The sequence below is a fragment of the Protopterus annectens genome, chromosome 3.part1 (genome assembly GCF_019279795.1).
Source record: "Protopterus annectens isolate FY-2018-M chromosome 3.part1, PAN1.0, whole genome shotgun sequence".
NCBI classification, from domain to species: Eukaryota; Metazoa; Chordata; order Ceratodontiformes; family Protopteridae; genus Protopterus; species Protopterus annectens.
The window spans coordinates 1,365,655,811-1,365,671,379 of record NC_056732.1 but is presented as its reverse complement, the minus strand read 5'-3'; the positions used below and the strand labels follow the sequence as shown (position 1 = coordinate 1,365,671,379).

Genomic DNA, 15,569 nt, shown 5'->3' with positions numbered 1-15,569 from the left:
TGTGTGTGTGTGTGTATATATATATATATATATATATATATATATATATATATATATATATATATATATGTATGTATTACATCACCAAAATGCAATTTCGGTGAACACCTATACACCGACATGTAATCAGTGAAGTGATTCAATGAATTTAATCAGGGCAAAGATGTAGTTGGCCAAAAACTGAATTTTGGCCTTTTTTCCACTGTAGTGCGAGCTTGAAGTTTGTATATATAGTTAGGGGGTTGTGGGGGGCAAAGCTCCCCACTTAGTCTGGTTTGATTCGATGGAGATTTTGGTGCAGGCAAGTATTTCTTTGCCCTTATTAAATTCAGCTAACTGCTTCTCTGAGTACATGTCACTGTATAGGTGTTTGCTGGAATTGCATTTTTGCAGCATAATATAGACCCTAGAAGACTGCTGTAATTAAATCAAAAGGTGCTTCAACAAAGTATTAGCTTAAATGTGTGCACACTTATGCAACCAGCTTATTGTGCGTTTTTTTATTGTTTATATTTTTCCCAGAACAGATTTGTTTGTTTTTCAATTGAATTGTATTGTAGAGATTATAGGTCACATTAAAGGTGGGAAAAGTTTTGAAATTATTTATTGTAGTCTCATTTTTTTATATCACAGACCTGGCATTTTAACATAGATATGTACACTTTTTATATCCACTTTATTCATATGTTCGAAATTCTGCAACATTGAAACTCTGATCAATGCAGACCAGAGCATCAAAGTTCCGAAATATTGAACCTACAGAAAAAAAATGTAAAATGTGACAACTTCTGCTTTCACATTTTTTGCAGGGGGTAAGCCCCCTTTCAACCCTCACCACCCTACTACTTAAATATGCCAACTCCAAGATTGTACTTCACTGATGAGAATGGTACAGTTTCCATTCTACACTCTATGGTGATCTCCATTCACAAGGTCCGATATTTTGGAACTTTGGTCCTCTGGTCTTTGATGATCAGAGGTTCAATGTTCTGAATTTTGAACATATGAAGTGTGACCATATATAAATATATATATATATATATATATATATATATATATATATATATATATATATATATATATATATATATATATATGTATGTATATATATATATATATATATATATATATATATATATATATATATACACACACACACACACACACACACACACACACACACACACACACACACACACACACACACACACACACACACACACACACACACACACACACACACACACACACACACACACATATCTGAGTGTGTAAATTTTGATTTCTTTGATGCCAGGGATGTGTGACACCATAACCTTGTAAATAAAGACAAAGACACCTTTGTTTCAGTTCTGCTTAAATGTTTCAGTTGCACATATAGTCACCTATGCAGTGATAAACCTTAGTACTTTTATGCTTTTTCCATGTTTTACCTAAAAGTGCATCTGTTTGCAATTTTTTATTTGTTCTAGGATCTTAGATTTGTAAATTTGCAGTTATGGGAAGATTGTGTTTATAGATTATACTGCACTTCTATCTTCACAGATAGAATTACTTTTAAAAGTTACCGGCAATTAAACTTTGCTATCCCTTAGTCATTGCTACCATTTTGGACCCAAACCTGGCTGTACTCCAGAAGTCATGTAGTTTAATTCTCACTTGTGGCAGAACTGTGCACTACTGCCAGATGTGAGCCTTAGTTAGTCATTTATTAATGCATTTTCCACAAAACAGTATTGCTGGTAAATTTCTGCATAGTCTTGTGATTAGCTGTAGTTAAATTGCAGTACTGGGAGTATTGTTTTTTTTCTGCTCCAGGATTTATGCTTCAATACTTTTGCAGTGTTGATATTCCAGTTTTGCTGCTACAGTTTTATATTCTGCTTATCATTTACCTGCTTAAAGTTCATTCTAGTGACTTATTTTACCTTGTTCTTTGTGTCTGTCCCATCCCCACTAAGACATTAAGCTAAAGTTTCTGAAATTCTAACTTGCCTGGAGTCACTGACCTGTAACTCAGAAAAGTTGCATTCCAGTGCCTTTCTGTTCCATACCCTTTGTGTTTGCATCCCCCTCAATGAGATATTAAGTTAATGTTTTTGAAAGAGATCCAATATTGGATTTATTTGATTGGCTCTCTTTCTAGCTTGCCTGCTTCTTCCTTGAAACTTTTTCTGACCACCAAACTCCTTTTCCTGTTAGGATTGTATAAGGCTTTGTCTCTAATCTCTGCCTCTTATTAGTTTTCTGTGCTGCTATAAATTCAGATCATCTATCTAATGCTAGAGGAGTAATTTCCAGCTCTGAAATTGTAACTTTATTAGCCTTTTTGGGCTGATTTCTATCTCTTTCAACTTTCTGGCTTAAAAACGCATATGTTTGCACATTTTTCACATCGTGCGGCACTGTGAGGCTACAGTGAAACTATTCCAGTTGCAAGAAAGTCTGCTCTTCAAATTTTCCCTTAGAACTAGCTGGTTTCTCAGTAGTAGTACTAAAATCTGAACCCCTGTGACTAGCACTTGCTCTAGAACCTGCTGGAAAGCACTAGGAAGCCTGAAACTGATTCAAGCACTCAGCTCTCCTTGTCAATCAGGAGAAATTAATCATAGGCACTAAACAGCCTATAATTGCAAAGTACCTTGCAAAGGTAAGGGAAAACAGAACTTAAACTTTACAAGAAAGCACTAGGAAGCCTGAAACTGATTCAAGCACTCAGCTCTCCTTGTCAATCAGGAGAAATTAATCATAGGCACTAAACAGCCTATAATTGCAAAGTACCTTGCAAAGGTAAGGGAAAACAGCTCTTAAACTTTACAAAAAAGCACCTAAACAGGCATGTCCAAGGGTCAGAGTCTGGTGATTTCTCCTGTCCACCTGGTGAATCTGGGCATACTGGGGCAGTGCGGCAACTGCCTCATGTACACAGACAATCCTCTCCTCCTACCACCCAACACTACAACCTGCGAGAGATGCACTTACATAGCCAAACTGGAAGCAAAGCTCTCTCCGGCCAAGATTTTGCTAGATAGTCAAGAGGAGAAGGTTAACACCTGCATTACACCTCAAGCAACTCATAGCCCTTCAAAACCCACACCATCAACACCCACACATAGCAACACTAAACCCACATATGAGGAGGTCCTTAACATTAACCTGCCCAAGCAACAAGGGCCTCCGAAGCCGAAACACAAACAAACACCAGTCACAACCAATGTGACACATAGTTCACAACACCAGTGTGCCACCCAACAACAGCCCCTAAGGCAAGACAATGTACTCAACACTTTAGTCATAGGTGAGGCACACTGATGTCCCACCCACCAGGCTGAACAAGGAGAAAATTACAGTCAGCTGCCTGTCAGGTGCCAGGATCCGGCACATAATGCATGCACTCAAGTCACTCCACAACAAGTACAAATACAACTCTGTCATTGCCCAAGCTGGAGTGAATGACTTGAGACGTACCTTCCTGGACTACATGAAAAGAGACATGGAAGAGCTCTCGGATCATGTGACCCAGGCAGGTATGACGCTAGCCCTGATTAGCATCCTGCCTTTGCCCAGAATGATACAGCAGTATAAGGACAAAATGACTGACTTCAACAATTGGCTAAACGTCTGGTGTCATTCAAAGGGGATCCAGTACTTGTCTACCTGGGAAGACATGATCGACAAACCATGATGTTTTGCCAGAGATGGTCTATACCTGTCACCCCTGGGATTTAGGTTACTGGCTAAAGCTCTTGCCACCCCTATATTGCCTTTTTTCAGCAAGGTTCAAAGGATAAAACTACCACCGTAACAGATACAAGCATGCAAAATCTGAAGGTAATGCTACTCAATGCTAGAGGTCTAAACCTCAAAATGCACTCTCTCAAGGCACTCCTAAAAATGGAGAACATCGATATCTGTGCAGTAACTGAGACCTGGTTCAAGGCACCAGAGAGCACCCCTGCAATACCAGGCTAAAATTCTTACCACACTTTTCGGCCACAAAACCAAGACCGAAACACTAAAGGTGGAGGAGTGTCCATATTCACCAAGGATATTTACACCTCCAGTCTAGTTGCCCAACACAATGCATCTGATATTCTCCAGGTGCAACTAACACTAAGTAAGACTGCAATCCAAATTGTAGCTTGCTACAGATCCCCCACCATGCCCCAAGATTCTCACTACACCTTTCTAAACTTACTGGAAAATATTAAGATACAACCAATCATCCTAATACTGGGTGATTTCAACTACCCTGCCATTAATTGGGAAAACTACTCGGGTACCAACTCCTTTTCCCAACGATTCTTGGAATTCATAAATTCCAATGGCCTGGGTCAACTAATCCATTGTCCCACCAGGAGCTCCAATATCCTAGATCTGGTCATTACCATCATGGGAGATAGATGCTCCACACCAGTGGTCACCGCCTCTTTGGTCAGGTCTGACAATAAGCAAATCACCTTTGACATCCACATCCCACTCCCACCCCCCAGTAAGGAAACCTCCTTAAAAAACTTCTCCAAAGCCAACTTCATGCTACTGAAGTCAGAAGTGACAAACTTCACAACACCCACGCAGACGGGATCTGGAAGTTTGACTGCAGAATCCTACACTAAGGCACTGTATGAGTGCATTCACTCGTGCATGAATCGTACCATCCCAAATAGAACGAAGATGCTCTTCTCCAAAAAAATTAAGCCAATCTGGTGGTCCCCTGCTATAAGCAAACTATACAACAGATGGAAGAAACTGTTGCAGAAAAGAGGAAAATCCCAGGATGCAAAAAACTCCCTCACCAGCCTCAGTAAGAAGCTGAGATCCCACATAAAATCCTCAAAATCTAGTTACGAAAATAAAATTGCCAAAGATTCCAAAGACAACCACAAGGCATTCTATAGTTATGTCAAGAATCTAAATGGCAATGCTCAGATCTGCTCTGAGCTACAACAGAATGGCATTAAATATACTGATCTCAAGGATATTGCCAATATCCTGGCAGATCGATTTAGTGCCAACTTCATCCCCCTCTCACCCCTAAAGGGCCCATCTCAATACCAAAGCATTGCCAAATTCTGATATTCACAGCCACACAGGTAGAAACCGCACTCTCAAAAGCTAAGAATACAGCATCCATGGAACCAGATGACATCCCAGGCTGTGTACTACATGAACTACAAAATGAACTGGCACCTCACCTAAGTGCCATGTTTAATCATAGCCTCACTTCAGGCTTCATGCCCACTGAGTGGTGCACAGCTACAGTTATCCCGCCCCACAAGGGAGGATCCGCCTTGGATCCCGGGAACTAATGTCCCATCAGTCTGACATGCCTGATCTGCAAGGGCATGGAATGCATTATCATGGAACTTATAAACAAAGACATTGGCAACCTTCAAAAACTGGACACCACCCAGTTTGGGTTTGTGAAGGGCCGATCTTTTCTCCTGAATCTGATTGACTTCTTCGAATCAGTCTCCAGAGCTGTGGACGAGGGTAAGGTGGTCCACACAGCCTATCTGGACCTCGCCAAGGCCTTCGACACCATCCCCCACTCTGGAATCATAGATAAACTTACTAAACTGGGCATAAATCCCTACATCACTCGATGGGTTGCCAACTGGCTTACTGACAGAACCCAGACTGTAAAAGTAGCCGACTCTAAATCCAGCTCCAGACAAGTGCCAAGTGGAATACCTCAGGGTTTAGTCCTAGGACCAGTCTTGCTTGGCATCTACTTTTCTGAAGTACAGGTCAACACTAAGGGACTCTGGCTAACAAAGTTTGCAGATGACTGCAAACTGGGAGCCATTATTGAATCCCCAAATTATGTGGATATTCTACAAAAGGGCCTTACAGAAAAAGATGCCTGGTGCCAGAGCCATGGGCTCAAGCTTAATGCCAAGAAATGTATAGTTATCCCCTTTGGAAAAAAAACATGTACCCATGAAATACCACATAGGTGGCAGGACACTAAACATCGAAAGTGTGATTAGAGACTTAGGGTACACAGGTGGACAGTGGTCTCACTTTCGATAACCACATCACCACAACAGTCAGGAAATCCTTCTATGTGGCACACCTCATCACTAAGGGCTTTTCATCCAGAAAAAAGGAGGTCATTGTCCCACTGTACTCATCCCTCATTAGACCCATTATAGAGTATAATGCCCCATTTGGTATGTACCTCACAAGACATCTGCAACAGCTGGAAAGGCCACAGAAATATCTCACTAAAAGAATCACAGGCCTAAACAGATGCCATATGCTGACCGTCTAAAAAAACTCCAGCTATACTCTGTGGCATATCATCTACTCAAAGGCGATCTGTTCTTATCATACAAGGCCATATCAAACCCTGAGCTGTTGGACATGCTCCACTTAAAGAAATTCCAATCCCTCAGGGCCACATGCTCCAGGGATCTAAACCTTGTCATCACAATGAACAAAACATGCTGGAGGGCTAGGTTCCTGACCCAGAGACTCCGCATACTCTGGATTAGACTGCCCATACATGTCAAGCAGAGCACCTCATTGGCCCTCTTCAAAAGGAACCTTGATGACTGGATAGGAGATAAGAAATTCATCCCGGGGTTCATGTCAGTCACCCTGCTAGACAGGGGAACAGAGAAGTAAATATCATGGGAAGAAATATCCAGGGAATTGTTATGGCTAGGCTTGCATAGGCCCTCGGGCCGATAGCCTAGTACCAACCTATGAACCTATTTGCCCGGAGGTGCTCACCGTACTGCTAGTAATTAAGAATGTCCTGTACTATAGCAAACACAGAGAAAGCAAGTATTCCATAAAGAACGGTCCATAAAACTGTGCCCTGTAAAGCAGTAAATACACAGCAAATACCTAATGTTCTGACAAGCTCAGAGCAGCCTGTGAACAACCACTTAGTCCTTAAAGAAACAGAAACCAGTATACAAGAAGTGTACTTACACAATGACACTGGAGGCTATATTCTCACATCCAAATACACATCAGGTTGTCAATGCCATGTACACAACTTGCTCTCACATAACAACAAATATACAGACTAACGTATGCTGAGGCATTTAAAAGCAATTTTACTAATGATGTCGGAACACTCTCCCACAAACAATTAGATCCATAATCAGCAAGCCTCATTTCATTTTAAAAACGTACTCAAAAATCAATTATTCAATACTGACTTATTCAGTACATGGCTATTGTCTTGAAATACTCCTGCCTAAATTACACATTTCCTAGTCAACAACCCCTACCTTATTATCGGTACTAGTATCCCTTCAAATCAACCTGCTAATAACCAGTAATATATGCATTCTGCTTATTAAAGCTGCTAAGTTCTGAGATATAGAAACTGTATAAACTTTTGTATGACTATAGGTACCAAAGATATTATTTGTGGTACATCTCATTGTGATTTGTAATATCTGTTTAAACCACAACCTTACTTTAATGTTGCTCTGTGAATTGCTGTATGATTGCATGTGGAACTTTTCTGCCCAGGCCTCCACTGAAAATGGGCATCTGCCCAGTCGGACTTTCCTGCTAAAGAAATGTAATAACAATAAATAAATAAATAAATAAAATGAACAATGACCACCTCGTCAGCCTGTTGGTAAAGCTATGCTTTGGCAAGTCCTAATCATCATCGTCATTGTCATCATCAGCCCCAATTTACCCATGGTCTACATGGGGTTGGGATATCTTGTTAAATGTCACCATCTCTCTTGATTCAGTGCCACATTTCTGCCTTCAACACTCATGCCTGACTGTCACAGATCTACTTTCACACAATCCATCCACCTCTTTGCTGGACATCCTCATTTCCTCTTACCTTCTTCCTGACTGTCCCAAATCTTCTTCACCAAATTGTCTTCTGTTTTTCTGCACATGTTCAAACCAATTGGAGCTACTTTGGGTTCTGCTCTTATGTCCTCATTTCTTCATCTGTCCCACAGTGTGCATCCTACCACTCTTCTCAGGCTCTTCCTTTCCATCACCTCTAATTTCTTCATTTGCTCTGCTTTTACTGCCCAGGTTTCTGTACCATACAGTAGTACTGGTCGCATCAATGTCTTGTGCACCTTGCTTTTCAGCTTCTTGGCATTCTTCTGTCATAGACTACACCTGAGACTTTATGCCAATTGACTGCAGCCCCTCTGATTCTAGCTTTGACCTCTTCATTCAGACTTCCTTTCTCTTCAACCACCCATCCCAGGCACTTGAAGCTATTTACTTGTTCAACTAATTTCCCTTCTATCTCAATTCTCAGCTTCTTCTGATTTCCCCAACTGACTGCCATTATCACTGTCTTATCTGTGCTTAGCTTCACCCCATGTGCCTTGAGTTTTGTATTCCATTCCCCTATCATTTGCTGAAGTTCTTGCTTAGAGTCTTTGTGTAATGCCACACCATCTGCGTACAGCAACTTTGTTGATCTGTCCCCTCTGACCTGTTTGCTAATGTAGTCCATCACTAATATGGATAACAGTGGGCTCAGAGCTGAACCCTGGTATACACCCACTCCCACTGACAACCCCTCTGTGAGGCTGAACACTCTTCATACTTGAATCACTGGGTCCTTGTACATAGCCTGTGCTAATTCTGCCAATGTTTCTGGGACTTCACACCACCACAGTACTGTCCAGATCAGCTTTCTTGGGACCTTGTCATATGCTTTCTGCAAGTCTAGGAATGCTCAGTTGGACTATTCCATCATCTCTAGCTTCTTCTCAACTATCTGTTTTGCTGCAAACGTCAGGTCACTTATGTTGCATCTGGATCTGAATCCAAACTGCTCATTTCCCATCTTCTCAGCTCTCTGCTCTAAAAACTTACCACCTTACATTCTACTACTCTGCATATCCATTTATCAATCACCCTCTCCAGAGCTTTTATGCAATGTGAGAGGAGTTTGATGCCTCTGTACTGCCCACAGTTGTGGATGTCCCCTTTATTCTTGTAGACTGGCATGAATATGCTTATTCTCCAGTCAGCAGGGATATGCCTTTCTCACCCCACTGCTATGAGCACCATCAGGAACCATTTCTCCCCTATCTCACCCAAAATCTTAATCATATATGCTGTGACCTCATCTGAGCTTGCTGCTTTACTTAACTTCATTTTGCTTAGTGTTTCTTACTTCTTCTAGGGTGGGCTCCTTTGCTTCTCTTATCATAGACTGTCTCTGAGGCAGTACAGCTTCTGTGGGTTTTCTTCATTCAAAAGCTGCTGGAAATACTCCTTCCATCTGCCTGTGATGTCCTATGTACTGGTGAGCAATTTGTTGCTGGCATCCCTTATGAAGGGTGCCTAACTATTTTCTTTATCACTCTGCATTTGTTTTGAAACCTGGAATAATTTCTTTCTACCACTTATTGAGTCACTTGCCAGAAGTTGGTAGAGTTCCTTTGATGCCCTATTCTCTGCTAGTACAACTCTTTTTTGGCTTCTTTGTTAGCCAACCAGCATTCCCTCCTAGCCTGGTCCGTCTTTTCTATTTTCCAGTTTTTCATGCACTCCTTCTTTTTTTTGTATCACTTTCTAGACTTCGGAATTCCACCACCAGCTTTCCTTCTGTACCTTATTTCCAAACATGAAATAGTCACATATCTGTTCTGTAATCCTAACACATGCTGTTTTGTGGCATTGCCATTCTTCTACAATTCCACCTATTTACTCCTCTTTTTCTGGTGCTAGAGCCCTGAGTAATTCATTGTACTGCTGTATTTTCTCTTCACTCAACTTCCAGGTCTTCAGCCTGGTCTCTGTTGACCTTAGAGCCTTCTCTGACCACTGCTTGCAGCTGATTGTGACAACCAGTGGTTTATGCTGTGGACCAACTGTTTCACTGTGGGTGACTTTGCAATCATGGATTCTACCCCATTGCCTTTTCCTTACTAGGAGGAAGTCTACCTGAGTTGCTTGTTGGCTACTCTTGTATGTGATCTTGTGACTGCCTCTCTTTCTGAACCATGTGTTGGCTACTATCAAGCCATTTGCCAGAAAGAGGTCTAGAATGGCTTCTCCTTCTTTGTTCCTGTTGTGTCACTCATGTGGACCCAAGCAGTCCTCATATCCTATTCTGACTGTCCCAATACATGCATTCAAGTGACCCACTATCAACACTAGTTCATGTTGTCCTGCTTTATCTATTAGGTCCAGTAGCTGCTGTCTAAATGCACTATTTTCCTCAGTATTACAACCCTGCTGTGGGACCCTTAGAAAAACACCACCTAACACCACACTTGCAGTCAGTCTCAAAGGAGTCCCAAACATTAAACTCCTAAGTCAAGAAAATACACTTCAAGAGTTCTCATCGTAGGGGACTTCATTGTAAGACATACTGATTCTCATCATGGGGGACTTCATTGTAAGACATACTTATTGTCATCATAGGGGACTCCATTGTAAGGCATACTGATTCTCATCATGGGGGACTTCATTGTAAGACATACTTATTGTCATCATAGGGGACTTCATTATAAGACATAGTTACTGTCATCATAGTGGAATTCATTGTAAGACATACTGATTCTCATCTTAGCGGACTTCATTGTAAGACATACTTATTGTCCTCATAGGGGACTTCATTGTAAGACATACTTATTGTCATCATGGGGGACTTTGTTGTAAGACATGCTGATTCTCATCATGGGGACTTCATTGTAAGACATACTTATTGTCATCATGGGGACTTCATTGTAAGACATACTTATTGTCATCATGGGGACTTCATTGTAAGACATACTTATTGTCATCAAGGGGGACTTCATTGTAAGACATACTTATTGTCATCATGGGGACTTCATTGTAAGACATAATTATTATAATCATAGGGGACTTCATTGTAAGACATAATTATTATAATCATAGGGGACTTCATTGGAAGACATAATTATTATCATCATAGAGGACTTCATTGTAAAACACTGATTCTTATCATAGTGGATTTCATTATAAGACATACTGATTCTCATCATGGGGGACTTCATTGTTGTTGTTGTGTCTTTCGGCTTTTCCCGGTTAGGGGTCACCACAGTGGAACTCCGGTATACTAATGACTGGCAGTAGATTTTTACATGCCACATATTGTCATCATAGGGGACTTCATTGTAAGACATAGTTATGTTCATGTAACCAGACTGGACAAGGAGAAGATACAGGTAAGTTGTTTATCTGGAGCCAGGATCTGACAAAGCAAATAGGTACTCGAGGCATTATTTTATTACATTACATTATTGTGAGAACTTGTGCAGAATTAAAATCCATTGACCCCTGCCCATGGCAGTCTCTTTAAATACCATTAGCTGCTTAAAGGGAATGGAGCATGTGCAAAAGTAGCAAACCTGCTGTTTTTACCGAACACATTGAAGTGAATGTGATACAGTGATCATACTGTTGTGATTGTTGCACTGCAACAATACTGATGTCCCAGACACTCAAGTGTTCACTTTACACTTTCAATGGCAATATAGCAGAATGTTTAGGGAAATTTCATGAGCCATTAAAAGAAATACAAAAGTAAACTGTCATTTCCCAGTCAGCTATTCATTCATTCATTTTTTCATTGCTTCATTCATTCATTTACGTTTTTAACCAGCTTGGTGGCTACATCTATAGCATAAACTTTTTCAAGTGTGTCTACTTAAAGGTACTTGTGGTTAGGCATTTTGCAGTCCCCGTTCCTTGTTTCTATATTTTCAGCCTTGAACCGAGCCAGATAGGTAATTGCAACTTTGTTCAAACATTCATTTACAAATATTAGATGGAACACAGTACATGGATGTACACTGAAAAGTGATATTTGCAGTCAACAGGAAGCAGACACACAATAATTTACATTTCCAGGAAACTGGCATATAATTTTATGTTGTTATGTATTTGAATTCTGTAAAATGCATTTGCATAAATATGCAATCGATGCATCCTAAAGGGTAGTAAGAAAGAAAGAAAAAGTTCTGCACAGCATTTGACAAAAAGGTAATCTAAACGACCTGAATATGCATTACTCTAGGAAAAGACACAAGGTGGTTTATATTTACATATTCCAAGAACCTTGATGTGCTAAACTCTCTATTACCAATGCTACTTCTGACACTGAGTATGTAAATACACTGTGCATTGTCTAACATGATTAATGAAAAGGTTACTATTTATTTGTTTGCTGTCTGTCTGTTTGTTAGTTTCTATCAGACAGTTTTTGATGCATGTTGATGCATGAAGTAGCCTTATTGAATACAGTCTGGACCAGCAGTCTGAAGGCGGCCAAATAACGTTTCCATAAAAAACATTTGAATGTTAGTATGTGAGTAGTAAGGAAACTTGGAAGAAGGCTGTTAGCTTACTGTAAAAGGCATATTATTTAACAAGTTAAGAAGCAGGGCAAAATAAGATGAACATCAAATTCTGACCTCCTTTCAAAATCTCATTATTTGTGTTAAAATAACATTTTAGAAAAATATATATATTTTTAACACAAGCAGAGGCATCACTATAAACAGTCTGGAAGTATAATAAACTTTTATGTATTTCATTACTTTTTTTACAGCAATTTCTGAAACAAGCAAAATTCTACAACAAAAACTTGAATCATTTAAAGGAACAGCAAGTAAGGCCAAAGCAGGAATTAATGACCTGGTAAAGGCATATGACAGTGCAAGTAGCAATACCAAGAACAATATAAATAACATGCTTTCTACCACAGTGTCGTCTCTTAATAAGTTTGTAAATGCTGAGAGTAATCCTATTGGAGCTGTGCAGGCCTCTTTAGATATTGTCAGCAGCATGACAGCATTTGCTGGGCCAGCAGGTGCTATGATGTCACTGGGACTGTCTTTTATTTCTGGAATGTTAGGCCTTTTTTGCCAGGCACCTAAAGCAGAGAAGCCTATAGGTGATGTTGTCAGAGAACAGATAGAAAAGGCCTTAGCTAAATTCTATGACCAAACCCTGAAAAATGAAGCTGAGGGATGCATTGAAGCATTCCAGCATAGCAAAGCTTTCCTGGATGGAGTGGCATCTGCAGTAGATGGCCAGGTGCCTGATAGTGCGGTGAGCTCGCTGTCAGCTCATGTTCCTGTTTATCATGGGTTAACATTTATGGGAAAATTAGCTTCAGCTATTCGAGACGTAATCAGAAAAGATTCTCCTAAAGAGGGAGAAAAGTGTATGAGATACATCGAGCTGTATGCTAATCTGGCCACCCTGAAAAACATGATTCTTCTTCAACTTGCTGCACTTATCCCCGACTCCCAATCTGCTATCCGGGCTGGTGTCTTAGGTGTCCGCAACTCACTGAGCAGTACAAGCAGGACAATGTTAAAATTCCTGTACAGCCCTAAAGATAAATATGTGAATATCGTCTCTTATTTTGATCCATACCGCTACCCCATTACTGATGGATATATGACGAAAATACTAATGCTTGAGGCACCAGACCGCTCCATGTATGGGGTTTATTCAATAAGGAACCTGCTTCCAGGAAGCTATTATCATCATTATCTCAGTTTTGACAGAAAGTCACCTCATCCTGTCGTTACCGTGGAGAAGGATGACCCAAATGACTGGTTACTCATTCCACGTGGAAATCAGTTCTTCACAATAGCAAGCCTCTGGGGCTGTCCTGAAAGTTTTGAATTCTGCAGAGGGATACTTTCCTGGGATTCTAAAGACAGACACCCAACTTGTACCATTGAAAATGATGATCCAATGTACTGGTATCTAAGGAAGACTACTGTTGGCTACAAGTAAGTAAAATAATCTGTAAATACTGATTAGGTTTCATGCTTAAATAATCAGTAAATACTGAATAAGATTCATATTACTATTTAATAATACCACACAATAAATGTCATTAATAAAGTAGAAGTTAATTAATGCTACATGAATTTAGTTTAAGATTTTTCACTAACATTATATGGCCCGATAAGCACATATCTATCTCATAAAAAAGGTGACTCATATTTTTTTTCTCCTGATTTTATCACATTATCTGACTCAAAATATCCAACAACATAGGTTTATAGGTTCATAGGTTTATACTAGGCTATCTGCCCTAAGGCATTTATAAGCCTATTATATGAAAAAATACTGTGCCCATTAGTTTGTTGTGCCTCTGTCCAGCAGTGACACAGAGATGATTCTAAACCTATGATCTCCCATCCACAGGTCAAGATTTCTCTTGAACAGAGCCAGCGAGGTGCTCTGCCTCACATGGACGGGATTTTATTCCACAGCATAGGGAGTCTCTGAGTGATAAATCTATCCCTCCAGCATGTCCTATTTATATCCGTGCTAAGGTTTAAGTCGCTTGCTCTAGTGGTTTTGGTGGATTTGGATTTTTTGAGGTGGAGCATGTCCATTAATTCCGGGTTGGACATGGCCTTGTATGTCAGGCACATGTCACCTCTGAGCAGACGGTATGCGACTGAATAGAGCTGGAGTTTCTTCAATCTGGCAGCATATGACAGATTTTGGAGTCCCTTTATCCTTTTGGTGAGGAACTTTTGGGGTCTCTCCAACTGCTGCAGATGTCGGGTGAGATACATCCCGAATGGGGCATTGTACTTGATCATTGGTCTGATAAGTGAACAGATTAAAAGATTGAGACCCTGCACTTCAGCAATATTGTCAGACTCTTATACTACTACTGTGCACTTATGAAGGTAGATTTATGCCATCTGCGCTATTTTGTCAGACTGTTATAATAATACCCCGCACATCCAGAGGTAGAGTTATACCATCTGAGCTATATTGTCAGAGTGTTATAAGAATATCCTGCACTGCCAGAGGTAGAGTTGTACCATCTGAGCTATATTGTCAAACTGTTATAATAATACCCTGCCCTGCCAAAGGTAGAGTTATACCATCTGTGCTATATTGTCAGACTCTTATTATAATAATACCCTGCACTTCCTGAGGTATAATTATACCATCTGTGCTACATTGCCAGACTGTTATAATAACTGCCCTGCCACAGGTAGAGTTATACCATCTGAGCTATATTGTCAGACTGTTATAATAATACCCTGCCCTGCCACAGGTAGAGTTATACCATCTGCTCTATATTGTCAGACTGCTATAATAATACCTTGCACTTCCAGAGGTAGAGTTATACCATCTGCACTATATTGTCAGAGTATTAAAATAATACTCTGCACTTCCTGAGGTAGAGATATACCATCTGCGCTATATTGTCAGATTGTTACAGTAATAACACCCTGCCCTGCCACAGGTAGAGTTATACAATCTGCATTATATTGTCAGACTGTTATAATAATACCCTGAACTTTTCCGGAGGTAGAGTTATACCATCTGCGCTATATTGTCAGACTGTTATAATAATACCCTGCAGTTCTGGAAGTAGAGTTATACCATATGAGCTTTATTGTCAGACTGTTATAATAGTACCCTGCACTTCTGGAGGTAGAGTTATACGATCTGCGCTATATTGTCAGACTGCTATAATAATACCCTGCCCTGCCACAGGGAGAGTTATACCATCTGCACTAATATTGTTAGACTGTTATAATAATACCTTGCACAGCCAGAGGTAGAGTTATACTGTCTGCACT

At 40.3% G+C, this 15,569-nt stretch overlaps 1 protein-coding gene across 1 annotated transcript in view; it reads left to right on the top strand.

Moving 5' to 3' along the window:
- The window catches only part of LOC122797778, a 167,507-nt gene that overhangs the window by 75,921 nt on the left and 76,017 nt on the right, over positions 1-15,569 (top strand). Inside the window, exon 4 of the mRNA XM_044066298.1 lies at positions 12,545-13,742. Coding sequence (XP_043922233.1) covers positions 12,545-13,742 — 1,198 coding nt within the window. The remainder of the gene's footprint in view (positions 1-12,544; positions 13,743-15,569) is intronic.